Source organism: Sarcophilus harrisii, chromosome 2 (assembly GCF_902635505.1).
Source record: "Sarcophilus harrisii chromosome 2, mSarHar1.11, whole genome shotgun sequence".
In the NCBI taxonomy this organism is placed as follows: domain Eukaryota; kingdom Metazoa; phylum Chordata; class Mammalia; order Dasyuromorphia; family Dasyuridae; genus Sarcophilus; species Sarcophilus harrisii.
In genome coordinates this window covers 179,136,209-179,160,126 of record NC_045427.1, presented here as the reverse complement: position 1 = coordinate 179,160,126, position 23,918 = coordinate 179,136,209, and the positions used below count along the sequence as shown (strand labels likewise).

At 33.6% G+C, this 23,918-nt stretch overlaps 1 protein-coding gene across 4 annotated transcripts in view; it reads left to right on the top strand.

Annotated features, from left to right (window-relative positions):
• Positions 1 to 23,918, top strand: part of FBXO25 (F-box protein 25) — a 158,577-nt gene that overhangs the window by 110,768 nt on the left and 23,891 nt on the right. For all 4 annotated transcript variants that reach the window (XM_031951158.1, XM_031951159.1, XM_031951161.1 and 1 more), the window contains exons 6-7: positions 16,435 to 16,528; positions 17,593 to 17,777. In XM_031951158.1, the coding sequence (XP_031807018.1) occupies positions 16,435 to 16,528; positions 17,593 to 17,777 (279 nt within the window). The remainder of the gene's footprint in view (positions 1 to 16,434; positions 16,529 to 17,592; positions 17,778 to 23,918) is intronic.

The window sequence follows — 23,918 nt, the reverse complement described above, 5'->3', positions numbered from 1 at the left end:
AATGAGTCAATTTAGAACTGGGATACAATTAAGGAATAAACCATCATCATATGCTTCAGTGTGTTCCTTTCGCACATGATGAATTTTTCCTTAGTTCTATAGCAACACTTGAGTTTCTTTGATCATCAAGTATAACATATAGCATTTGGAAACTTTAAATTTCATAATTATTTTTTTAAATTAATCAGAATTGTATGTTTTTACCATTTTAAAAATGCCTTAATGCATATTAGAAAAGAGTATGACAATATCTCAAAATTCTATGTGAATTTCTTTCTTAGAATCATAAAATACTTCATATTTTATTTTTTAATAATTTGGTTGTTGGGAATGACACTATCTTTTAAAAAACACTTATTAAAGACAATTTGTTTCTATTTTAATGACTCATTCACATTGTTAATATAGTTTCAGTAAATCATTATATTGGGTTGCTTTAAAAATGACTAGAAAAATTCACTGAACTGTTAAAGTTCACTTATATCCAAAGGTTCAAAAAAATAATTTTTTCCCTTACATAGACAAACTATATGAAGCTAGTCATTTCTCTCCTATTAATTACATTCAATTAGTGTTTTATTATATGTGTTGTGAAACTTCCTCATTAAAAAAAAAAGAAAGAAGAAAAATTTTTCTCCAATGTATCATACATTCTGATTTCAATTCCTAGGGAATCAGTAGCTTCTAATACAATCTAATCTGTAGTTCAGCTTTATTTGCTTATCCCTCTCCATCTTTATAATAAACTAAGTTAACTTCTTTTTTTATAATCTACTTAAAGAAACTAGCACATAAATCTAAATTATTTTTGGTAAACATTTTAAAATTTATGATTGACAGTTATCATAGGACACAAAATTGTTAGGTGACTTGAAATTTTCTCATAAGGAGAATTGAATCACATATTATAGATCAAAACAACTATAAGTTGGAATTTTAAAAAGTCTTTTTAATTAAACAGTTTTCAGCAGGTTTGGAGACTGAGTAAAGTTGAGTATGGCTTGATTACTGCTCAATAGTTGGACTTTTTATTGAAGGTAATGTGTTTGAATGTCAATAAAAACATTTGTTTATTCAAAGCCCTTATTTGAAAATGTACTTTAAGAATTTTTCCATGCAAAATAGTATACCTGTAAACCCTTAAAACCAATTCCTCCTGAAAAAAGCCAAAGCTATCTAGGAGCTCCTTCTTCTGTGCACTCCTATACTATTTAATGATGGTAACAAAGCTAATTTAGCCAATTTCTATACAAAAGGTGTTGATTTAAAGGGGAAAGTGTCCATACTATCTATCAACAGTTATTTTGGCTTTGTAGTTTCTATATCCTTCTGCATCAAGCCATGAGCACAACATCTTTTACAAGTAAATGTTTGACTGTTGAAGTGCTACACTGTTCAACTCATACCTTTTTGTAATCTTTTGGTAAATAGACAATTACTAAACCATAGTTATATACTACTGTCAGTCAGATTTTATTGTACACCCAACCTTATAAAACAATTGTGAAGCCAGAAGAAGGAAAAGGTTCTGAGTATATCCTCTTTTTAGCCCTTTTTCCGAGGCTATCTCAAAACATGGTATTTTTGTCCAGAATATAAGTGAGGTCTTTCTTTCATAGCTTCCAGAGAACAGAGATTTGACTGAAATATTTTTACATTATTTCCCTTAAAAAAAAATCAGTATAATTCGATATACATATACTGAGTGCCTACTGTATGAAAAAATTTTAACAGAGAAAAAAGCTTCATTTGTAAGAAGGAAAAGATAAAATTCACAAAGATTCATAGAAGGCATATTGAGAATGAAGAAGATTCAGATGAAGAAGATTCAGAATGGTCAGGGTTGGGGGAGAGGAAGAAGGCATTAGAAAAGCTTGAAGATGGCACCTCTGACAAGCCTTGAAGGAAAATAATGATTCTCAAGGTGGACATAAAGGGAGTGTTAGGTACAAATGCACAAATCTTCAGTTTTGTGCTATTATCTCCAGAAAGTAAAGCAGTAAATAGGTGAAGTTTCTGAACAGTTTGGGACTTGTGGCCAGGAAAGAGAAGCAAATTTGTTGTCAGTTAAGAGAAACAAAGAAAATAAGGTAGCCACAAGAGAATAAATGGGAGGAAAAAATTCTACCTAAAACAGCACAGCAGCTTAGGAATGGGCTGGGTAAGCTACGCCCAGAGAAAGAACTCTGGGAGATGACTAAAAACCATTACTTTGAATTCCCAATCCCTATATTTATGCACACCTGCATTTTTTATTTCCTTCACAAGCTAATTGTACAATATTTCAGAGTCTGATTCTTTTTGTACAGCAAAATAACGGTTTGGTCATGTATACTTATTGTGTATCTAATTTATATTTTAATATATTTAACATCTACTGGTCATCCTGCCATCTTGGGGAGGGGGGAGGGGGTAAGAGGTGAAAAATTGGAACAAGAGGTTTGGCGATTGTTAATGCTGTAAAGTTACCCATACATATAACCTGTAAATAAAAGGCTATTAAATAACAAAAAAAAAAAAAAAAAAAAAAAAAAAAGAATGGGCTGGGTAGAAGAATCAGTTCAATAAACATTTAATAAGTTCTTACTGTTGTGAACTATGAAGCAGTTTACTTTGCAAGCTATTAGGTATACAGAAGAACAAAAACAAAACAGGACTCTCTGCCCTCATTGAGCTTATTCATGGCATTCAGTAAAAGGGTCTTCTGTGGGCTTCACTGTAGCAGCATAGTATTGATGTTAATACTTACTGGGATTTATGACCTTATTGAAGTTGGTATTATTTCCAGTAGTACAGAGAGCAACTCATCCAAATCCTCACATTCTATGTTACTTTTGTCCATATCCTCCCAAAAATCCACTTGAGTATACTAGAGGCCTTCCTCTAGACCTCAGCATTAGTATATAATCTCCTTTAGTTTAAGGATTATTTCATTTTGCATCCCCAGCACTAAACACATCACTTGGCATATAGCAAATGATTAATAATTTCTTCTCATCTCCTTTTTAATTAAATAAAATGTGTATAATTTGTAGTATTCTTTAACCCCTTTTCATCCATTCTGCCATTAGAACTGCAGAATCAGGACTTAAGGACATTTTGTACTTTTCTCTTTTGATGATTTGTCATGGCTAAAGAATTAGGATCTAATCTATTTGGTGATATGTCTTATCAATCAGATCAGTCGTCAGAAGTCATAGAGTCTTTTCTGAGTCTGTTCTTGAAGCCTTGCTAGAATATATAAATTACTTGAGCTTGTGTTCTGTTGACATAAACTCTAAGAACTCAAGTTTACCTTTACACCCTGATGAGACCTTAATATAACTTTGTGATAATTTTAATACTAATAATATGTAGTTATAAGATTTGCAGGGTGTTTTCTTCTGAACAACCCCATAAGAAAATATAAAGATCACTTCATCATTAAAATTAAATTATATTCAGTATTTCTTTTTCTAAGGCACAAATATATTTTATGTTTTGGGAAACTTTTCAAAGTAGTTGAAATCAGAAACATTTTGGCAATATAATTTTCTATATGACAAAGTAATATAAATATTTATAAAACTTGTCAAATGATCATCCACTCCTGACATTTCCTGCCCTATCAAAGAATAACTTACTTACATGGCTAGGTATAATTCATGTCTTCAGTTGCTGCATGGCCAAGTTAATATATTTCTCCATTTATAAATATGAATTCGTTTATCCCTCCAGGTTTCTAGATACTCTCTCGCTGCCTTCTCCTGATTCCCCCCTGACTTGTTTGACTTATAGTCTTCTTTTCAGAACCATTCATTTCCCTATTTCCTAAGGTTAGCATCCTCCAAAGATTATCTGGAGGGTCTTTACCTCCTCCTTTTCTAGCAGGACACATTGCATTTTTAGATACCACTATACTAATATGATTCCTTTCATACATTATTTCAAAAATCTATTATGAATTATTTTTAATTTAAAAAAAATATACAGATTCTATTTTGTTCACGACTGAAAGATTCATTTTCTAGTCCCTTAGGGATAAATCATTTATTTTTTCCTCATCTCCTGCTTCCCACATTTTGGGAAATTATATCATCCCCAAGAAAAGTTTCTCCTTTATTCCAGTGTGTGGAAGTGATCTAGCAAAAACTATGCTGACAGAACCTATGAAGCAAAGCAGCTTTTTAAGATAGGTCTTGGGACAGACTGTATCTTTCCAAGGATCATCCTTTTGGGAGAGATTTATCAGCCCTCTGTGCTGCAGTTCATGAAATCATTAACAGAGGTTTTGAAAGGATGTGGTCTGCATTTATTTCTTGGTAACCATTCCAACATTTAATAGCTCTTATTAGTAGAAATTTCTTTCTCGTGTATTTCCTAAATTATTTCTGCTATGCATTAAATTATTGCTTACTCTGTCTGAAGCATAGAGAATAGTTGATTCCTATCTCCCATGAACAAATATTTATGAGAATTTGAGCCTTCTTTTCCATTGGATCAGTAAATCCTGCTCCTTTTTTTACTAGCTCTTACTAGTTTTTAAAATTCAAACTTCTTGGGGATGACCATTCTTTCCACTTGAAAGTTTTCTATGAACTTTTTAAAATGGAAAATTCTGAATTAAAAGAATCCTTTATTTTTTATTATATTCATCATTATAACTTAACAGGCTGATTCCAGTAGAGTTGAAAAGAATTGATCTATGAGGTCTATGAACTATGAGTTCTAATATAGGGAAAAAAAATCTAGCAAGTAAAACGCAGATTGATGATTATGTTGGATAGATACTATGTACTATACATATATAGTATATATATATATATATATGTATACATGTATATATATTATGTACATATACTTAAACACACACACACACATATATATACACACACACACACACATCTATGTATATGTGTGTAATATTAACATTCCATAGGGATCAGAAAATAGAAAGCCTTGATTTACAATAAATATCTGCCCATGAAAAACTATTAAAATCTATATGGTACAGTTTATATTAGATCTGATTAATTTTTTATTAAGCCTATTTTCTGATTTCCAATAAATCCTGACCATGTGAGCTAATTCCTATTTTCAAGGTTTTATTACTATGAGAATTTTGTTACTGAATAGCACAGTAGCTCTTTTATAAGGTAGCACTACCTTTTATGCAATCACTTTTACCCAAATATCACCATTACATTTACTTAAATTTGCAGTTGTAAAGTTGGACAACTTTAAAAGGTAATACAAATTCAAATTGAATTTCTATTAAACGACTGCAAAAGAGACAAACTATTTCCAAAGCTACAGATTTCTTGTTGGGAGGAATTGAAAACATAGTAGATGAACTTGGGAAAAATCTGGTTACATAAAAAAAATAGCCTCTCATTTTTACTGTCATTACTTCAGAGTGAGGTCCCATAATTACCTAAAATATCCAGAATAAATGTCAAGATCCTCTCAAAAAAAGAAGTTTCCACCTTTGGGAAGAAATGACTTATGGCATCTACCATAATAGTATGTAAATAGTATGAGTTTAGATTTGTATTAACTGTTGAATGAACCATTTCTTCCAACTTCTTTATGAATTTTTACTTTTAGAGTACCCATTAGCCATATAAGACTGCATTGGATTCTCTCAACAAATAAATTAGCAACAGAAACCATTTTTTAAAACACTAGGCTGCCTAATCAATTAGTGATTTTTATTTTTGGAAAAGAGCAACTGGCTGCCATATTGAGACATACTATATAATTTATACATCGTGTAGGACCTTTGGACCTTTGATGATAAGAGTATTACAAATATTTGAAAAATATAAAAAATATTTTAAAATATTTATTGGTAATACCAAAGAAGATATTTCAAATTATCCCTTCAATTTTTTTAGTCCATCATAATGCTACATTTGTTGGTATGTCTCCTTATAAACAAAGAACATAGATTTACCAGGATATGGTATAGAAGAGAGTGCTAGGCCTGGAGTCAGGAAGACCTAAGTTCAAATCTGCCCTCCAACACATACTAGCTGTGGTCTTGGGCAGGTCACTTAACCTCACTTTGCCTCAGTTTCTTCATTTGTAAAATGGAGATAATAATAGAATTATTATCAGCATTGTGGTGAAGACAAAGTAAGAAAATAATTGTAAAATGCTTAGCCTTTCACATAATGCTGTATAACTGTGTATCTCATATCCAAAACAGAACCATTGTCTTTCCCCTTAAAATTGTTCCCTTTAACTTTCCTGTGTCTTAAGGATGACAGCACCCTTTCCATTCATCCATTTTCACACTTTTTATTCAGCCTTTGCTCTTCCCTCTGTCTCTATGTCTAATCACTTGCCAGATATTGTCATTTCACAATATCCCATTTTTCCCCTTCTCACCACTCAAAAGGCCATTCACCTAATTCTGGCCATCACATAATATGAACAATTACTTTAGCTTCCTAATTGGCCTTTTTACTTTTAGTCTCTCTGGTTCCAAACATTCTCATGTCTAGTCCATTCTTCACACAGTTGCCGTCCTAACCTCCCAAAGCACAGGTCAGACCATGTGATTCTTTCAAAAATCTTAAGTGGCTTAACTTCTCAAATACTTAAATGACTCTCTTAGAAAAAGAAACAAAACAAGCCATAAATAAGCTCCCTGAGAAAAAAACCCCAGGATCACATGGATTTATAAGCAAGTTCTACCAAATACTGAAGAACAATGAATTTCAGTACTATAGAAACTATTTGAAAAAAATAGGTAAATGTATTTTTGATTTCCTTCACAAGCTAATTGTATAATATTTCAGAGTCCGATTCTTTTTGTACAGCAAAATAACGGTTTGGTCATGTATACTTATTGTGTATCTAATTTATATTTTAATATATTTAACATCTACTGATCATCCTGTCATCTGGGGGAGGGGGGGAGGGGGTAAGAGATGAAAAATTGGAACAAGAGGTTTGGCAATTGTTAATGCTGTAAAGTTACCCATACATATAACCTGTAAATAAAAGGCTATTAAATTAAAAAAAAAAGAAAAAAGAAAAAATAGGTAAAGAAAGACTATCAAGTTCTTTCTATGAAACATATATACTCTTAAAACCTAAATGAAAGGGAATAGAAACAAAGAAAATTATAGATCAGTTTTCCTAATAAATATTGATTCTAATGAAATTGATAATCCAAGTGAAATGGATGAATATTTAAAAAATACATAAATTTTCCAGATTGATAGAAGAGGTAATAACCCTATCTCAGAAAAAAGAAATTGAACAGGCCATAGAAAAAAATCCCCAGGACTAGATTGATTTACAGGTCAATTCCACCATACTTTTTAAAGAACATTTCTAATACTATATAAACTGTTTTTTAAAAAGATACAAAAAGGAGCACTACCAAATTCCTTATATGACACAAATCTGATTTTAATACCTAAACCAGAGAGAGCAAAAATAGAAAAAGAAAACTCGAGATCAGTTTCCCCAAAGAATTTGATGTAAATTTGGAACTATGCTCAAAGGGCTATAAAATTGTGCATACCCTTTGATCCAGTGTTATCTCCTGGGTCTATATCCCAAAGAGATCATAAAAGAGGGAAAAGGACCCACATATGCAAAAATGTTTATAGGAGCCCTTTTTGTAATGGCAAGGAACTGGAAATTCAGTGGATGCCCATTAATTGGGAAAGGGCTGAATAAGTTATGGTATGAATAAGAAACGATGAGCAAGCTGATTTCAGAAAAGCCTGGAAAAACTTACACAAATTGATGCTAAGTGAAATGAGCAGAACCAAGAGAAAATTGTACACAGCAACAAGGTGATGATCAATTAATGGACTTGGGTATTTTCAGCACAATACATTTGTGATGGAAAGTGTCATCCATATCCAGAGAGAGAACTATAGAGACTAAATGTGGGTCAAAGTATAGTATTTCCACTTTTGCTGCTGTTGTGTGCTTGTGGGTTTTTTTTTTTTTCCTTTCTCATGTTTTTTTTTTTTTTTTTCCCTAGCAGGAAGCTGGAAGAAAAATGTTTCTAGCAAATTTCTCTAAGTAAAAGTCTCATTTCTTAAATATTTGGGAATTGAAATAAATTTATAAAAATAAAAGCAATTCCACAGTTAATAAATGGTCAAAGAATATGAACAAGAATGTTTTCAGGAGAAATTTTAAACTATCAATGGTCATATAAAAATACTATAACTTACTAATAATTAGAGAAATACAAATTAAGACAGCTCTAAGCTACCCATCAGACTGGCTAACATTACAGAAAAGGAATTCTGGAGAGGAAGTGGAAGAATAGATACACTAATGCATTATTGGTGGAATTGTGAAATAAATCATTCTAAGAATGATTTGGAACTATATCTAAAGGACTATAAAACTATGCATATTTTTTGATGCAACAGTGTTGTCACTATGCATTCCAAAGAGATCAAAGAACAAGAAATTTTGTACATGTACAAAAATCTTAATAACAGCTCTCTTTGTAGTGGCAAAGAAATAGAAATTGAAGAGATGGCATCAATTGGGGAATGGATGAACAAGTTGTGGTTTCAGACAAATTTGGGAAGACAAAATATTAACTTTTCTATTTGGCTTTTAAAACTCTTCAAAATTTGTTTCTAGTCCACCTTTCCAAACTTATTTAACATTTTCCAGCCTTTATGTATTTTCCAGTACAGCCAAACTGGACTAATCGTTGTTTTATAACAAAATGTTTTACAGGATATTATTGCCCACCCAAATTCCTCAAATGCAACTATCTTTATATATTCCTCCTACAATTCTTAACTTCTTCAAGGCTCAGCCCAAATGTTGCCTTTTATAATAAGCCTGTATCTGCCTAGTAGTTGTTACTGATTTTATCCAGTTATCTTATATTTCCTTGTTTTGTGACATTTAGAAAGTTTGAGATATAATTTCTTATTTAGTAATTTTTACTAAAAATGCAGCATGTTTAGTAAAAATAAAGGATGGTCATTTGGCCATCTCTCTCTTAGACCAAAGACAGTCATAGGTGGGCTCATGGAAGAGGAGTGTTTATTAAGGTGAACTCTGATTGGTTAACAATGAGAATGAATACTACAATGAGAGGCTGAACCTCTTCAAATGAACTTTGATCATTTTCTTTTAAGTTATCCCTAGGCTTGGCAATCTATTGAAAAAATTTCTTCCCCATCCAAACCTAACTAAAGCAACTTGGCTTCCCCAGTTGAGTGGGATCCAAATAAGATTGTTAAGAAAGTTCAATCTTATTATCAAAAATGTCCTGTAAGACACTGGATCATTGTCACTAATAATCATTTCTCTCAATATTTTATATTCCCTGGGGGAGTATGAGCTCCTTAGGGTCAGTAAGTTAATTGGCAAGAATATGTTAAGCACTACAGATACAAAGAAAGGCAAAAGACAACCTTGACCTCAAGAAACTAACAACCCTAAGGAGGGATACACAAATACCAGAAAATTAGATTTGAAGTCTAGATATCTGAGTTTGAGTTCTGGCTTTGATAGTTGCTAGCTTTGTAACCACTGGTAACATCTGTTTCTTCTGCAAATGAGCCTAATAATAAAGGCATACCAACTCTGACTTCTTCACATAGTCGTCTGTAGGAAAGTGTTTTGTAAACAATAAAGAGCTCTAGAAATATGAATTACTAATGTAGTGGTGAGGTTTTACCCCTATGACAATCAATCAGCAATATTAAATATTAAAGAACATTCCTATAGCTTAATCAAAATGTGTAGACAAGCTCTTATTCAATTTGAAAGGACAATTTGGTTCTGGGCAGTTGAATGAAAGACAGGTCATAATGATGCAGTTTGAGTGGTCTCAGTTTCTGGCGGTCAAGAGGTTAGTGGCAATAAGAGAGTTGTTAAGAATCCCCTTTAAATTGGCCGCAGGTTTAGGAGTGAAAGAATTCACTCATTCCTGAATTATTAGTTGCAAAATAAAAGTTTGTTGTTGGGTAGAAACCAGTTTACCAAGAGACTGATTTCTATAGTGGTAGATCTCTTGGAAAACGGAGTTTTGCACTGAGAATGCTTTCTCAGTGGGCAGAAGAGTCCTGGCAGCTGAGTGAGCTACTTAGGTCCATCTGCAAAGATCTTAATGGAGGGAAGCTGTTATATTGGGTATCTTGATGGGGGCTGGGACAGCCCAAGCTGATAAGACCAGGTCGTGGCTGACACAGCTCAGATCAGGATTCCTCAATTGAATGAGAATTTAGAATTTCTATGGGAGTTGGTTCTCTTATCCTGAAAGGTTTGGGCTCTGTCTCAACTCCTTGGAGTCTGGAAGCTCCTGATCAAAGGAGACACAATCTCAGAATGATAATCTTGAAGTGAACAGTTCTCCTCCCCCTTCAGTAATACCCAGAAAACATTTTGTAACTAGTTCAAGTCAAACCTCTAAACAGCTAGTTGGAGAGGTGGATAGGGCACTGGATCTATAATCAAATTCAAGACCTGAATTTAAATCTAGCCACAAACACTTATAAGCTATGTGACCTTAAGGACATAATCCCTCTTTGCCTCAGTTTCCTCATGTGTAAAACAGGGATAATAACAATACCTACCTCTCTGGGTTTCATGAATCTCAAATGAGATCATTTTAAAAGTATTTAGCAGTGCCTGGCATGTAATAAGAACTATATTATTATGAGACAGTTGAGCTAGATGGACTTTGAGGTTCTTCTATCCCTAAATCTATGATTCTGTGATTTTCAGGCTGAAAATAGAATAGCTTTCAGGAATCCAATCTTCCTCAAAGGTGATTTCATACTTCAAAGTAAAGAAAGCAATGAGGGGAACTAATCCAGAACCCTGATTTTTTGCTCCCTAATAAGAACTTGTAAGAATGGGATTGGGAGACATATGACAAAGCCATAAGATAAATGAAGAGAAAGAAAGATTATAATCTTATGTTCACTGTAGATCTGTAAATGATTCTCTGGCATTTTCTCTGACTGTCTCTTTTGCCTGGAATAACTATCTTTCCTCTTCTCTGCCTCCTATTCTCCCTGGCTTCTTTTAAGTCCCAACTAAAAGCTTTCCCTAACCCCTCAATTCTATTGCCTTCCTTCTCTTAATTATTTAGTATTTTTCCATATATGGCTTGGCTTGTATGCAGTTTGGCAGGCTTTTTCTCCCATTTTATTGTAAGCTACTTGAAGGCAGGTTCCATCATTTGCCTCTTTTTGTATCCCTGCCATTTAGCACAATGTTTGAAACATAATAAGTGCTTAATGGATGTTAATTTATTGATTAATTCTTCAGGGAAAGACAAAATAGTGGACTAGGGATGAATTTAAGCTCTCTAAGGGAAGCAGTAGAAATTATCAAACATGAAAAATGAAAAGTATTTTTGGTAATTAATTCTAACCTCATAGGAAAATTTAATTTAATTCAGTACTTACATGTATTTTCAGGAAGGAAAATGAAAAAAAAAAGATTTTATATCATAAAGACATCTGTTGTCAAAGTACTGAATCAGGAATTTTAGCATATTCATTAACATAACAGGTACACCTAGGACAAACTACTAGAGTAAGTTTCCTTTCCAAAAAGCTATCAAAAGTAAGCAATATTCACTTTATCTCCAAGAAGAAGAAAAGATGACTTTTGACTTTACAAAAAGAGAATGTTACAAGGATTCAGTTGTAGTACTTGATGTGAATTGTTAGCCAGTTGGGGACAGAGTTACCAACTTGTGTTTGTCAAATGGTCTTCTATAACAAACCTGCTGAGTTCAATAAATGAGATTTTGCTTCTGTTTATTCTATCAACAAAAATATGAATAGAAATGAATGGCGAAATGTTAATCTCCAATATCTACAGGGAAAATAAGAGCACCTTTGATGCCTTTGATGAGCTTTATTCTTGAGACCCAAATGAGCTACATTCCAGAGTACTCAAAATACTGTAATGCCAGAGAAACTGAGGCAAGATAGAGATTAGAGAGTATTTAATATTTTATTTGAAAGGGAGAGATTTCCTGGGACCAAATGGATTCATGGTTTGGTCCCAGGGCTGAATGAGACTGTCGTCTCCAAGAATCCAGCCAACAATGTGAGTTCTCAATGACATATATACATGGCTCAGATACAGGAGGTAGACTGAGGCAGGGGGTGGAGTCAGGTGCTTAGAGCAGGAATATGGGGCTAACAATCTGGTTCTGACAGGGTGAGGAGAGGCTTGGGGGATATCTGATAATTGGGATTACAAAATGGCGAGAGGCACCCAACATTCTGATGATGTCTAAGATAGAAAGTCTTTCTCCTTATCTGGATCATCATGATAAGGAGGAAGGGGTGGTGTTGCAAGATTGAGCAGAACAATTCAGGGAAACCGAGGGAGGATACTTTAGAGAAACTGAGTCAGGGCAATTATGGAAACTGAGTCAGGACAATAAAAGAGAACTGTGGCACAAAAGTACTGGTAAATTTGATTACTGAATTAGTGCCAGTAACCTGCAAAAGATCATTAGCAATAGGAGAGAACTATAGATGGGTAAACTTTGTCCCTGTTTTCAAATATGGAAAAAGAACAAATTCTGCGAACTATGGAACAATAGTTGATTTTAATTTCCAGCAAAATTTTATTATGTGTTATCGAGATGTGTGAGGACTGTGCTAGCACCCAGGATATCCCAGAATCAGCCGGAGTCAGTATAAACAAAAGTCCTTAGTCTTTATTCTTGGTCTTTAGATGAGGATTGAACAGGATGGAAGCAGAATCTCCACAACTGTCTTCTTCCTTGTCTACCTCAAAGAGTGACTCTGCCTAGTCTTATTCCTCCCCCTAGTCCTTCCTACAGTCATCTGTATACACCAATCATTGAGCCAGTATAGGATAGTGGGAAGGGCCATTTTCCAAGCATATGCCCATAGAGTATTGTCCAATCAGTAGTTAGCCTCAAGTGCTCGGCAGTCCTGACCTCAGTGCATCAACTCAATAGTTTCAGCTCTCTACAGAGATGATGGTCAGAAAATAGTTCTAAAGGAGGTAGCAAACAAACCTGAGTTTGTTCTTTGTATGGTTACTAGAAGTGCAAATGTCAGAGAAATAGAGATAGAAATCTTAATATGTCTATATAATAGGTATATTGAATGATATTGCAACCCCAGAAAGCTAATATTAATTTAGTTTGTCTTCAGATGTTGTGTCACTTTCCTTTTATTGTCCCGCTTCAGTTTCCCTAAATTGTTCTGCCTCAGTTTACCTGAATTGTTTTGCTTCAATTCCTCTGGTTGCAACCCCATTCTTGACTATTAGGACTGATATTGATGAGTTGTGGTACCAGAAGTGGGATTCCTTCTGCTTGGAGATGCAAGTTCAGAAACGAAAGAATTTGCTAAACACAGAGGCTATGGCAAAATGGAGGCTTTATTGTTTAAAAAACACTAAGGCATTCTCTTAGCAGACATATTTTTCTCACTGGAGAAGGATTTGCAAAAAATTGGTTTTAGAAGATCTATTTTTATGATTAAGTCTAGGGGGAGTTTGATAATCCTCAATTGAATGTGAAATCTTTCCTGGGACTGTGATTTCCCATCTAGTTCAACAGAAGTTTGATTTGCTCTTGAATGGCACAACTTATTTGCACTCTGAGAGGATGCGAGATCATTTGGAGCTATAGATCAAAAGGGACATGGTTTCTGTGATTTTACATAATTTTACAGAGTTCACTCAGGTCATACTGAGTTCACTCGCCTCAGTGTAACTTAGGGGTGGCTATTCTAGAGTCATAAACTATAAATGTTTAATCTCAGACAAGGGGGAGATCTTCTATTTCAGACATCCTGGCTCATAAGTCCTCCTAAGTTATCAAGAATTTATGGTTGTCACCTCCCAACCTGTCAGAACCAGATTGATGGTCCTTTTCCTAGAAATTCCCCTCACCAGAGTTGATTCTACATCTCCCCACCATTACTCCCCCCCTCCTACTCCACCCCTTCCCCTATACAAATCCATGGAATCTCACATTTGAGGCTGAATTCTTTGAGATGAAAATCCATCAGCCCTGGGGGGAAAATGGATTCTGATCTGCCCACAGACAATCTCTCCCTTTCAGAAATTCAAATTAAATATTAAAAACTCTCTAATCTCTATCTTGCCTCAGTTTCTCCAGCATTACACAGACAGCCATGGTATGTCGAACTAGAGAAATGGATAGCCCTGCTATGTTCTCCTCTTGTAGTATGTAATGCCTAGGTAATTTATTCATTTCTGGGCACCACATTTTAGGAAAGACTGATAATTTGAAGAACATACAGAGAAGATCAGCCAACGTGATGAAAGGCCTCAAGAGCATGTCATATAAAGATCAATTGAAGGAATTAGGGTGTTTCATCTAGAGAACAGAAATCTTGAGCATATTCTAGGTGTATTTGAAAATAGTAAGAAAACTTAATTTCAAATCCTACTCACAGTCCATATAACTTTGAGCAAATTACTTAACCTTATTGGACCTTTGTTTCCTCAACTATAAAATGAGGGATTTGGACTAGATGATGGCCTTTGCACTTTATTCCAGATCTAGATCTATGATCCTTCTAAATACTCAAATGGGAAAAAGGATTATTATGTATGTTCTGCTTGGCCCTAGCATGTAAAGCTAAGAGTAGTATTGAGATTTAAATTTGTTTTTAAAAAAAAAAAAGAACAAAAATTAGTGCTGTTTAAAAATTAAATAGGCTGCCTCAAGTGGTATTGGGCTGTACCTCACTAGAATCCTTTCAACAAACTTCCAACATGGCTGACTATTTGTCTAATATGTCTGTCACATAAAGAGATTCTTTCTCAGGTATAGTTTGGACTAGATGTCCTTCCTTGCAAGTATGAGATTCTTTGATCCTATAAAAATCCAAACATCTATATAGTTAGTAGGCTTTGTTTTCCTTGATACAGAATACTACTAGTTCCTTTAACTAAGTCTATCCCTTGCTACTAAAATAGAACACTATAATCGATATAGTCCCCAGTTATAAAGTTATAAAGATAGGGAGAATTTCAGTATAGCCTTGATCATCACTTCCTATTGATAAAGTTGTTGTAGACACCAGATGATGGTAAGCACCAAAAGTTGGGGTTTGGTCATGTGAAGAATTCACAATGGCCATTTTCCTTGGCACAAGTTAAGATTTATTTATGGCATTGTTTACAAATAAAATGAAGGCATAAATAGACACCGGGAATGGTAAATGTGAAACAGAATTGGGAGAACATAGAAAGGAAAACCCCATGAATTTTGGGCATGCCCTTAGCAGAAGACATAAATATTCTGGGATGCTAAGTCCTTTTCAGGATTTAGTCATCCCAGAATATTTATAGGTATAAGGAGAAGTGGGATTGAGAAGCAGAGTGGATTTAGGAGAAATACCATGAGGCAGAGTGCTGTGGCAGACTAACCCAAAGGAGGGGAGTGAGTGTGACATGGCCATAAGTAGATTTTATAGGGAAAATTTAATCTCAGGGATATGACTGGAATTTCTGACAGGACATGTGTGATCCTGAGCAAGGAGAGGCTGCCCAAGACCCTACAGAGGATATGCCTCAAGGATTAGACAAAACTTGAATTTCCGCCTGGAAATAAGGTGGGACCATGGAACTAAACTGATCACTATCGGGCCCTCTCCTTATCTGCCTCAGGGTTCAGTTTTTTTAGTTTTACTTACACCCCCCATTAGGGACCTCGCCACTATTAGATACCTCTCTTTAGTTTTGAAAAACCTTGAAAGGCTTAGTTTATGCTGCCCCATTTTTTCTATCCATGTTCCAAAATGGATAAACTCATTGAATATCAAAAAATTTAAAAAAAAAAAAAAAAAAAGAATGGTCTTTAGGCACTATCTAACTCAGGATTATTTAACTTGGGGTCATGGATATGTTTCAGAGAGCCCATTAACTTGGTTTGGTAGAGAAAAAAATTACAGTTTATTTTCACTATCCCTTAACTGAAATTTAGAATTACATTAATTCTTAATTCTGAGATTTCTAAAAGGCTGCCAAAGAGGTCCATGACAAAAATAATAATAATAATAATAATAACCCAAGATCTATACCCTTTCAGTTTTACATATGAGTCAGTCTAGACTCAGAAAGGGAAATTTACTTTCCAAGGAATCATATAGCTACTAAGTCAGAATTTAAACACAAGTCTTTTCAATTCAAATGGATTAGAAGCTTTTTACTGTTCAGAGAAACTCTTTCCCCAGAGCTTCTTTATTGTCCTCACTGGCCAGAGGTAAACATTAACATATACCAGGTTACTTTCTTTTGAACTATACAAAACATCATTTAAGATTTGAGTCTGAGACTTTCATAAATATTAAATGTTTTGGTAGCCTGGCATTTAAATGTTAATAACATGTAAATAAATAATTCATTGTTTTATCATTTGTTTTCTTTATTGAATAGCTTTATACCCTATTTCTTTTTCTTTTAAAGCTCTTGCAGCTAATTGCGAAATCCCAGTTAACTTCATTAAGTGGAGTAGCACAAAAAAATTACTTTAACATTTTGGATAAAATCGTTCAAAAGGGTAAGAATGATTGATATGTTGATGTTTGGGGTCATATTCAAAATCTTTTTCTGTGATATAATTTTGTTTTTTATATATACTGCTTTTATCAGTTGTTAAAGTCAAAGTTGTTATAAGAAATTGAACATAAATCTTTTAATTCTAAATGGTTCATGCTTTTCTATTGGTGATATTTGTAACAAGCATGCAAAGTATCATTTTGATAATTAAAAAGGTGACTTATTCCTTAAATTTTGGAGACATTTTACCTCTCTTAGATAGCTCCTTACTAATGCCCTAACAAAAAAATTAATCAGCTGTAAATTTTTTAATTTACACATTAGAAAATCCAGAGATATGTTTGTTTGGGTAGCAGACACTTATGAGATTAACTAATAGTTATTAATAAGTGAAGGTAAATTGTCTTTCAGAAGTTTGTTTTGAATTCTCAGTCAGGTAATTGGGCTATACATATATAAGGGTGCCCACATAAATATCTATTTTTTAATACCCATAGTGGGACCCAAATGGTCAGTAAATAGAGTGCTGAATGTAGAGTCACTAAAACTTAGGTTCAAATCTGGCCTCAGACACTTAAAAGCTGTGTGATCTTGAGCAAGTCACTTAATCCCTGTTTGCCCTAAACCACTGGAGAAAAAAATTGGTTGAATGCCTCCAGTATGTTTGCCAAGAAAACCCCTTGGCCAGTGAGAGCCAGAGAGTAATGAAGAAAGAGTTCAGCATAACTTGAGTAACAGAACAAGTGAATGTGTAAAAAAATCTATGTTTAAAAGTATACATAACACTTAAACATTACATTGCTTTACATTTATAATGTTAAAATCATTACTAACAATATATTGAAATATTGCCTTTTTTAAGAAAAATTATAAAAATTCCCGCTATCCACTATTCTCCGTTAAAAAAAAAAAATTACTACTTGATAGTCATGAAAAATATCATTTTTTCCTATTGATGTTATCTTGGAAGCAGTGCCTGTTCAAAACTATGGTAAAAATTGAAAAATTTTAAATAGATGATTAACTCCAGCATCATCTCTCTTACATTATCTTTATTTTTTCCAGTTTTGGATGACCAACAAAATCCTCGCCTAATCAAAGATCTTCTGCAGGATCTGAGCTCTACACTTTGTATTCTTATTAGGGGAGTAGGAAAATCTGTTTTGGTTGGAAATATCAATATTTGGATTTGCAGGTTAGAAACCATCCTTACCTGGCAACAACAGTTGCAAAACCTTCAAATGAACAAGGTATGTATATGCATAGTTTTTCCTTTACTGTATAATACAGACTTAATAATACCAGCAATTTACAGAATGTTTTATAAAGAAAGAAAGAAGCATCATGATTCAGCAAGAAGGCTAGATCTTGGACTGGTCATGTAATCTCTTTGGTTCTTGGTTTCCTCCTTTTTTCTTTTAATTTAAATTTTTTTTTTAATTTGTTAGTTTTTGACATTTACTTTTATAAGATTTTAATTTCTATTTTTTTCTCCCCCTTTCTCCTCATTCCTCCTTAAAATGGGAATCAGTCTGATATAGGTTATACATGTACAAGTATGAAAATCTGTTAAACATATTCCCACCAGAGTCATGTTGTGAAAAAAGAATCAGAACAAAGAGGAAAAACAATAAGAGGGAAAAAAAAAGTGAAAATAGTATGTTTCAATCTGCATTCAGATTCCATAGTTCTTTCTTTTGATGTAGATAGCACTTTCCATCATAAGTCTTTTCGAATTTTCTTAGATCTTTGTATAGCTGAGAAGAGCAAACAAATTCAACCAAAATTGATCATTGTACAATGTTGCTGTTACTGTATATAATGTTCTCCTGGTTTTACTCACTTTACTCAATATTAGTGCATAAGTTTCCTCCTTTTTAAAATGAGAGGGTTGAACTCCATGGTATCTAAGGTATCTTCTCAATCTAAATCTATGATCCTTGATGCTCTGATTCTATAATTTGCTCTAAAATTACAGCCAGAGCTTCCGCATTATCAATGTCTACATATATCCCTTGGCAGAGCATTCTGAGCTCATATTGGTCTGATCAGCCACAGTCAGAGACAATGTAATTCGATTATAATATAGTAATGTGTTTTTGATATTCTTTGAGAACAAAGGACAACAACCAATGACAATCATAGATTTGAACTATACTTGTTTTGCTCTAAAATATTTTAAGATGAATTAGGATCAGAAGAAAACTTTAAATGTTCACTAGTTGCTGCTGTTCATTTACCAAGCATTTATGTATTCTTATTAGGGAAGTAGGAAAATCTGTTTTGGTTGGAAATATCAATATTTGAATTTGCAGGTTAGAAACTATCCTTACCTGGCAAAAACAGCTAGAAAACCTTCAGATAAAGGTACTGTAGACTAGCTGAAATCATTTTACTTCTGAGATTCTATGATTCTGAAAAGCTCCCTACACTATTGTGGCTCTTTGCTTCTATATGACATCCTGCCCACAAAGGCTGCTACCTTGCCTACCAACCTGATTAATGAGCTTCTACATTTTACTGTTCAGGTACATTCTTTCCTTAAGACTCCATTATTTTCCCTACTTCTTTGAAAGACACATTAAACATTTTCTTCCCTCCACAATCCAAAAGGGACTCATACCCTAACCAAGAATCTTCCCTCTAACATCCCTGTTGAGGAGCCATTTAACCTCAACTTGAGAATCTCATGTAGTGGAAGACTCACTATATCCTAAAGCAGTATGTTCCCCCTTGGGGCAATACCATTCACTAGGAAGTTTCTCATATCAAGGCTAAATCATAATTTTAAACTTTGATCTTTTGGGACCAAGCAATACAAGTCCAATCTTTATTCTCTTATGACTGTCCACAAATACTCAGAAGAAAGTCATCATGTTTTCCTTGCCCCCAAGTTATCTGTTCTTACATTAAATATCTCCAGTTCCTTCAGTTAATCCCTATATTGCATAGTTTGTAGTTATCACATCCATCATGTTTATTCTTCTTTCTATTTCCTCTAACTTATCAGTTTCCTTCCTAGAAATCTAAGATGTAGGCCCAGAGCTAGAAAGAACCACAGAAGCCATGTAGACCCATGTCCTCTCATTTTTAATGATTAAAAAATTTAAGTCTAAGGTTAAACAGGTAGTTGGTGGCAATGGCAGAGGTTCGGTTTGAGTCTTAAGTCCTAACTTTAAATCCAGTGTTCTTGCCATCATACTCCATTGTCTCCCTAAAATGTATCCAAAGCCAAACATATTATGATTATGAAAAAAAAATACATTTGATATTATCAACTTTTTTATTCTAGATACCATTCTTAAAATATACACTGGATAGATGATAGGGTTTTTAACTTATTTGTTTGTTTTTCATGTCTCTTACTTAATTAGTTCACAATTTACTAAAACCCTGTCTCTGGAATGTAAACAATTACTTAGGAATATTGACCTCATCCTGTACTTAATCAGTTGATTTTTTGGAACCAGAATTACAGAATTTTAGAATTGAATGAGACCTCATCCATCCCATGCCCAAAGGGAAGCCACATTATAATATAGTAAACATACTACAGTTAACCTCTATTTGTAGACATCCAGAGTATTCACATTTTCTTCTCATAACCCTCTAGGCAACTGATTCCATTCTGAGTTAGCTGATAGAAAGATTTTTTTTTTTTTTTTTTAACATTAGGCCCAAATTTGAAATTTTCATCCATTATTACTGGTTTTGTGATCTGAGGCCGGAGAGAACAAGTCTGATGTCTTCTCATTTAAGTACTTGAATTTTGTATCATATGCTCACAGACCTTTGTTTCTCCAGGCTAAAATGGCATCTTTAATTATGAAGCAGTTCCTTTATGAACTCAAAAATTTCTATTCTTCTAGTTTCTCTACTCTAAATACTCATCAGTTTATTTGTGTCTCCTCTGAATACAATACTCCAGACTATTTCTGGAGTATACAGAATAGTTTTCTGACAGACTATCTTATTAGAGCGTAAGATCAAATATACATTTTCGGTTGCCATATCATACTGCTGACATAATGAATTCACAAACCACTAAAAATCTCTAGATCTTTTTCAAACAAATTAATATTTAGCCATGTGTCCCACATCTTGTAATTCTGAGGTTGATTTCTTTAACCCAAACCTAAGATTTGCATTATTCCCCACTAGATATTACATTTGATATCATCTTACTAGATTCAAACCAGTATTCTTACCTGTCAAACATTTTAGATCCTGACTCTGACATAGTTTTTTAACTCTCCCTTCTAGCTTTGTGTCATTTGAAAATCTTATATGACATGATTCCTTGATTTAAAAAAATATATAGCAGGCAGTGTCAATAAATCTGATAACCTAAGTGAAATGGAGGAAAACTTACAAAAATATAGAATGCCCAGATTAACAGAAGAGGAAGTAAATTACTTAAGTACTCCCATTTTAGAAAAAGAAATTGTACAAGCTATTAATCAACTCCCTAAAAAAAATCTCCAGGGACAGATGGATTTACATTCACAAATATGAATTCTACCAAATACTTAAAGAACAATTAATTCCAATACTATGAAAACTATTTGGAAAAATAGGAAAAGGAGGAGTCCTACCAAAATCCATTTATGACACAGATGTGGTGTTGATACCTAAACTAGATAGGGTAAAACAGAGAAAGAAAATTATAGACCAATTTCCCTAGTGAATATGGATGCAAAAATCTTAAATAAAACATTAGCAAAGAGATTATAGCAGGTCATTACCAGGATAATACACCATGACCAAATATGATTTATACCAGGAATGCAGGACTGGTTCAATATTAGGAAAAGCATTAGCATAATTGACTATATAAATAACCAAACCAACAAATCATATGATCATCTCAATTGATACAGAAAAGGCATTTGACAAAAATCCAACATCCATTCCTATTAAAAACACTAAAGAGAGTGCCAGCCCTGAAGTCAGGGGGACATAAGTTCAAATCTTGTCTCAGACACTTAACACTTCCTAGTTATGTGACCCTGGACAAGTCACTCAACCCTGATTGTCTAAGGGGGAAAAAACCACTAAAGAGTATAGGAATAAATGGAGTTTTCTTTAAAATGATCAGTAGCATCTATGTAAACCCATCAGCAAGCATCATATGTAATAGGGATAAACTAGAACCATTCCCAGTAATATTAGGGATGAAACAAAGTTGCCCACTATGACCATTACTATTCAATATTGTATTAGAAATGTTAGTTTTGGCAGGAAGAGAAGAAAAAGAGATTAAAGGAATTAAGAGTAGGTAATGAGGAAATCAAATTATTACTTTTTGCAAATATGACAGTATGCTTAAAGAATCCTAGAGAATCAATTAAAAAACTACTAGAAACAATTCACAACCTTAGCAAAGTTGCAAGATATAAAATAAATCCACATAAATCATCAGCATTTTTATATAATACCAGCATAGTGCAGCAGCAAGAGATAAAGAGAAATTCCATTTAAAATATCTGTAGATAATATAAAATATTTGGGATCTACTGCCAACACAAAATCAGGAACTATATGAACACAGTTACACAAATAGTGTTCACACAATTAAAAGTCAGATCTAATCAACTGGAAAAATATCAAGTGCTCATGGTTAAGCCAAAAGAATATAATAAAAATGACAATACTACCTAAATTAATCTACTTATTGAGTGTCATATCAATCAAACTCCCAAGAAATTATTTTATAGAGTTGGAAAAAAGAGTAACAAAGTTTATCTGGAAGAACAAAAGGTCAAGAATTTCAAGGGAATTAATGAAAAAAATGAAAATGAAGGTGGCCTAGCTGTGCCAGACCGAAAATTATATTATAAAGCAGAGATCATCAAAACCATTTGGTACTGGCTAAAAAATGAAGCAGTTGATTAGTGAAATAGGTTAGGATCACAGGACAAAATAGTCATTGACGTAATCTAATGTCTAACAATCCCAACGACCCCAGTTTTGGGGATAAGAACTCACTATTTGACAAAAACTGCTAGGAAAATTGGAAAGTAGTGTAGCAGAATCTAGGCATTGACCCATACCTAACATCTAACCTATCTATACCAAGATAAGGTTGAAATGGGTTCAGGATTTAAAGATAAAGAGTGATATTATAAGCAAATTAGAAGAACACAGGATAGTTTACCTCTCACATCTGTGGAGAAAGAAGGAATTTGTGGCCAAAGAACTGAAGTACTTTATTGAATACAAAATGTATGATTTTGATTATGTTAAGTTAAAAAGGTTTTGTACAAACAAAATCAATGCAGACAAGATAAACTAGGAAAAAATGTGTACACTTAAGGGTTCTGATAAAGGCCTCATTTCTAAAATATGTAGAAAATTGACTCAAATTTAGAAGAATTCAAGACATTCTCCAATTGATAAATGGTCAAAGGATATGAACAGACAATATTTTTTATTATCATAACTTTTTATTGACAGAACATATGCATGGGTAATTTTTTACAGCATTATCCCTTGTACTCACTTCTGTTCCGACTTTTCCCTTCCCTCCCTCCACCCCCTCCCCTAGATGGCAAGCAGTCCTATACATGTTAAAATATGTTATAGTATATCCTAAATACAATATATGTGTGCAGAACTATACAGTTCTCTTGTTGCACAATAGAATTGGATTCAGAAGATTAAAAATAACCTGGGAAACAAAACAAAAAGTGCACACAATTCATACTATTTCCCAGTGTTCCTTCTCTGGGTATAACTGATTCTGTCTATCATTGATCAATTGGAACTGGATTAAATCTTCTCTTTGTTGAAGATATCCACTTCCATCAGAATACATCCTCATACAGTATTGTTGTGGACAGACAATTTTCAAATGAAGAAATTGAAACCATTTCTAGACACATGAAAAGGTGCTCTAAATCACTATCAAAGAAATGAAAATTAAGATAACTCCGAAGTACCACTACATATCTCTCACATTGGCTAAGATGACAGAAAAAGATAATGTTGAATGTTGGAGGGGATATGGGAAAACTAGGACACTAATACATTATTGTTGGAATTTCAGCCATTCTGGAGAGCAATTTGGAATTATGACCAAAGGGCTTTCAAACTGATTATACCCTTGGATCCAGCAGTGTTCCTACTGAGCTTATATCCCGAAGAGATCATAAAAAAGGGAAAAGGACCCACATGTGCAAAAGTTTTTAGCAGCCCTTTTGTAGTGGCAAGAAACTGGAAACTGAGTGGATGAGTTGGAGAATGGCTGAATAAGTTATGGTATATGAATGTTATGCAATATTATTGTTCTATAAGAAACAATCAGCAGGATAATTTTAGAGAGGCCTGTATTAATGTATTAATGCTAAGTGAAGTGAGCAGAACCAGGAGATCATTATACATGGCAACAA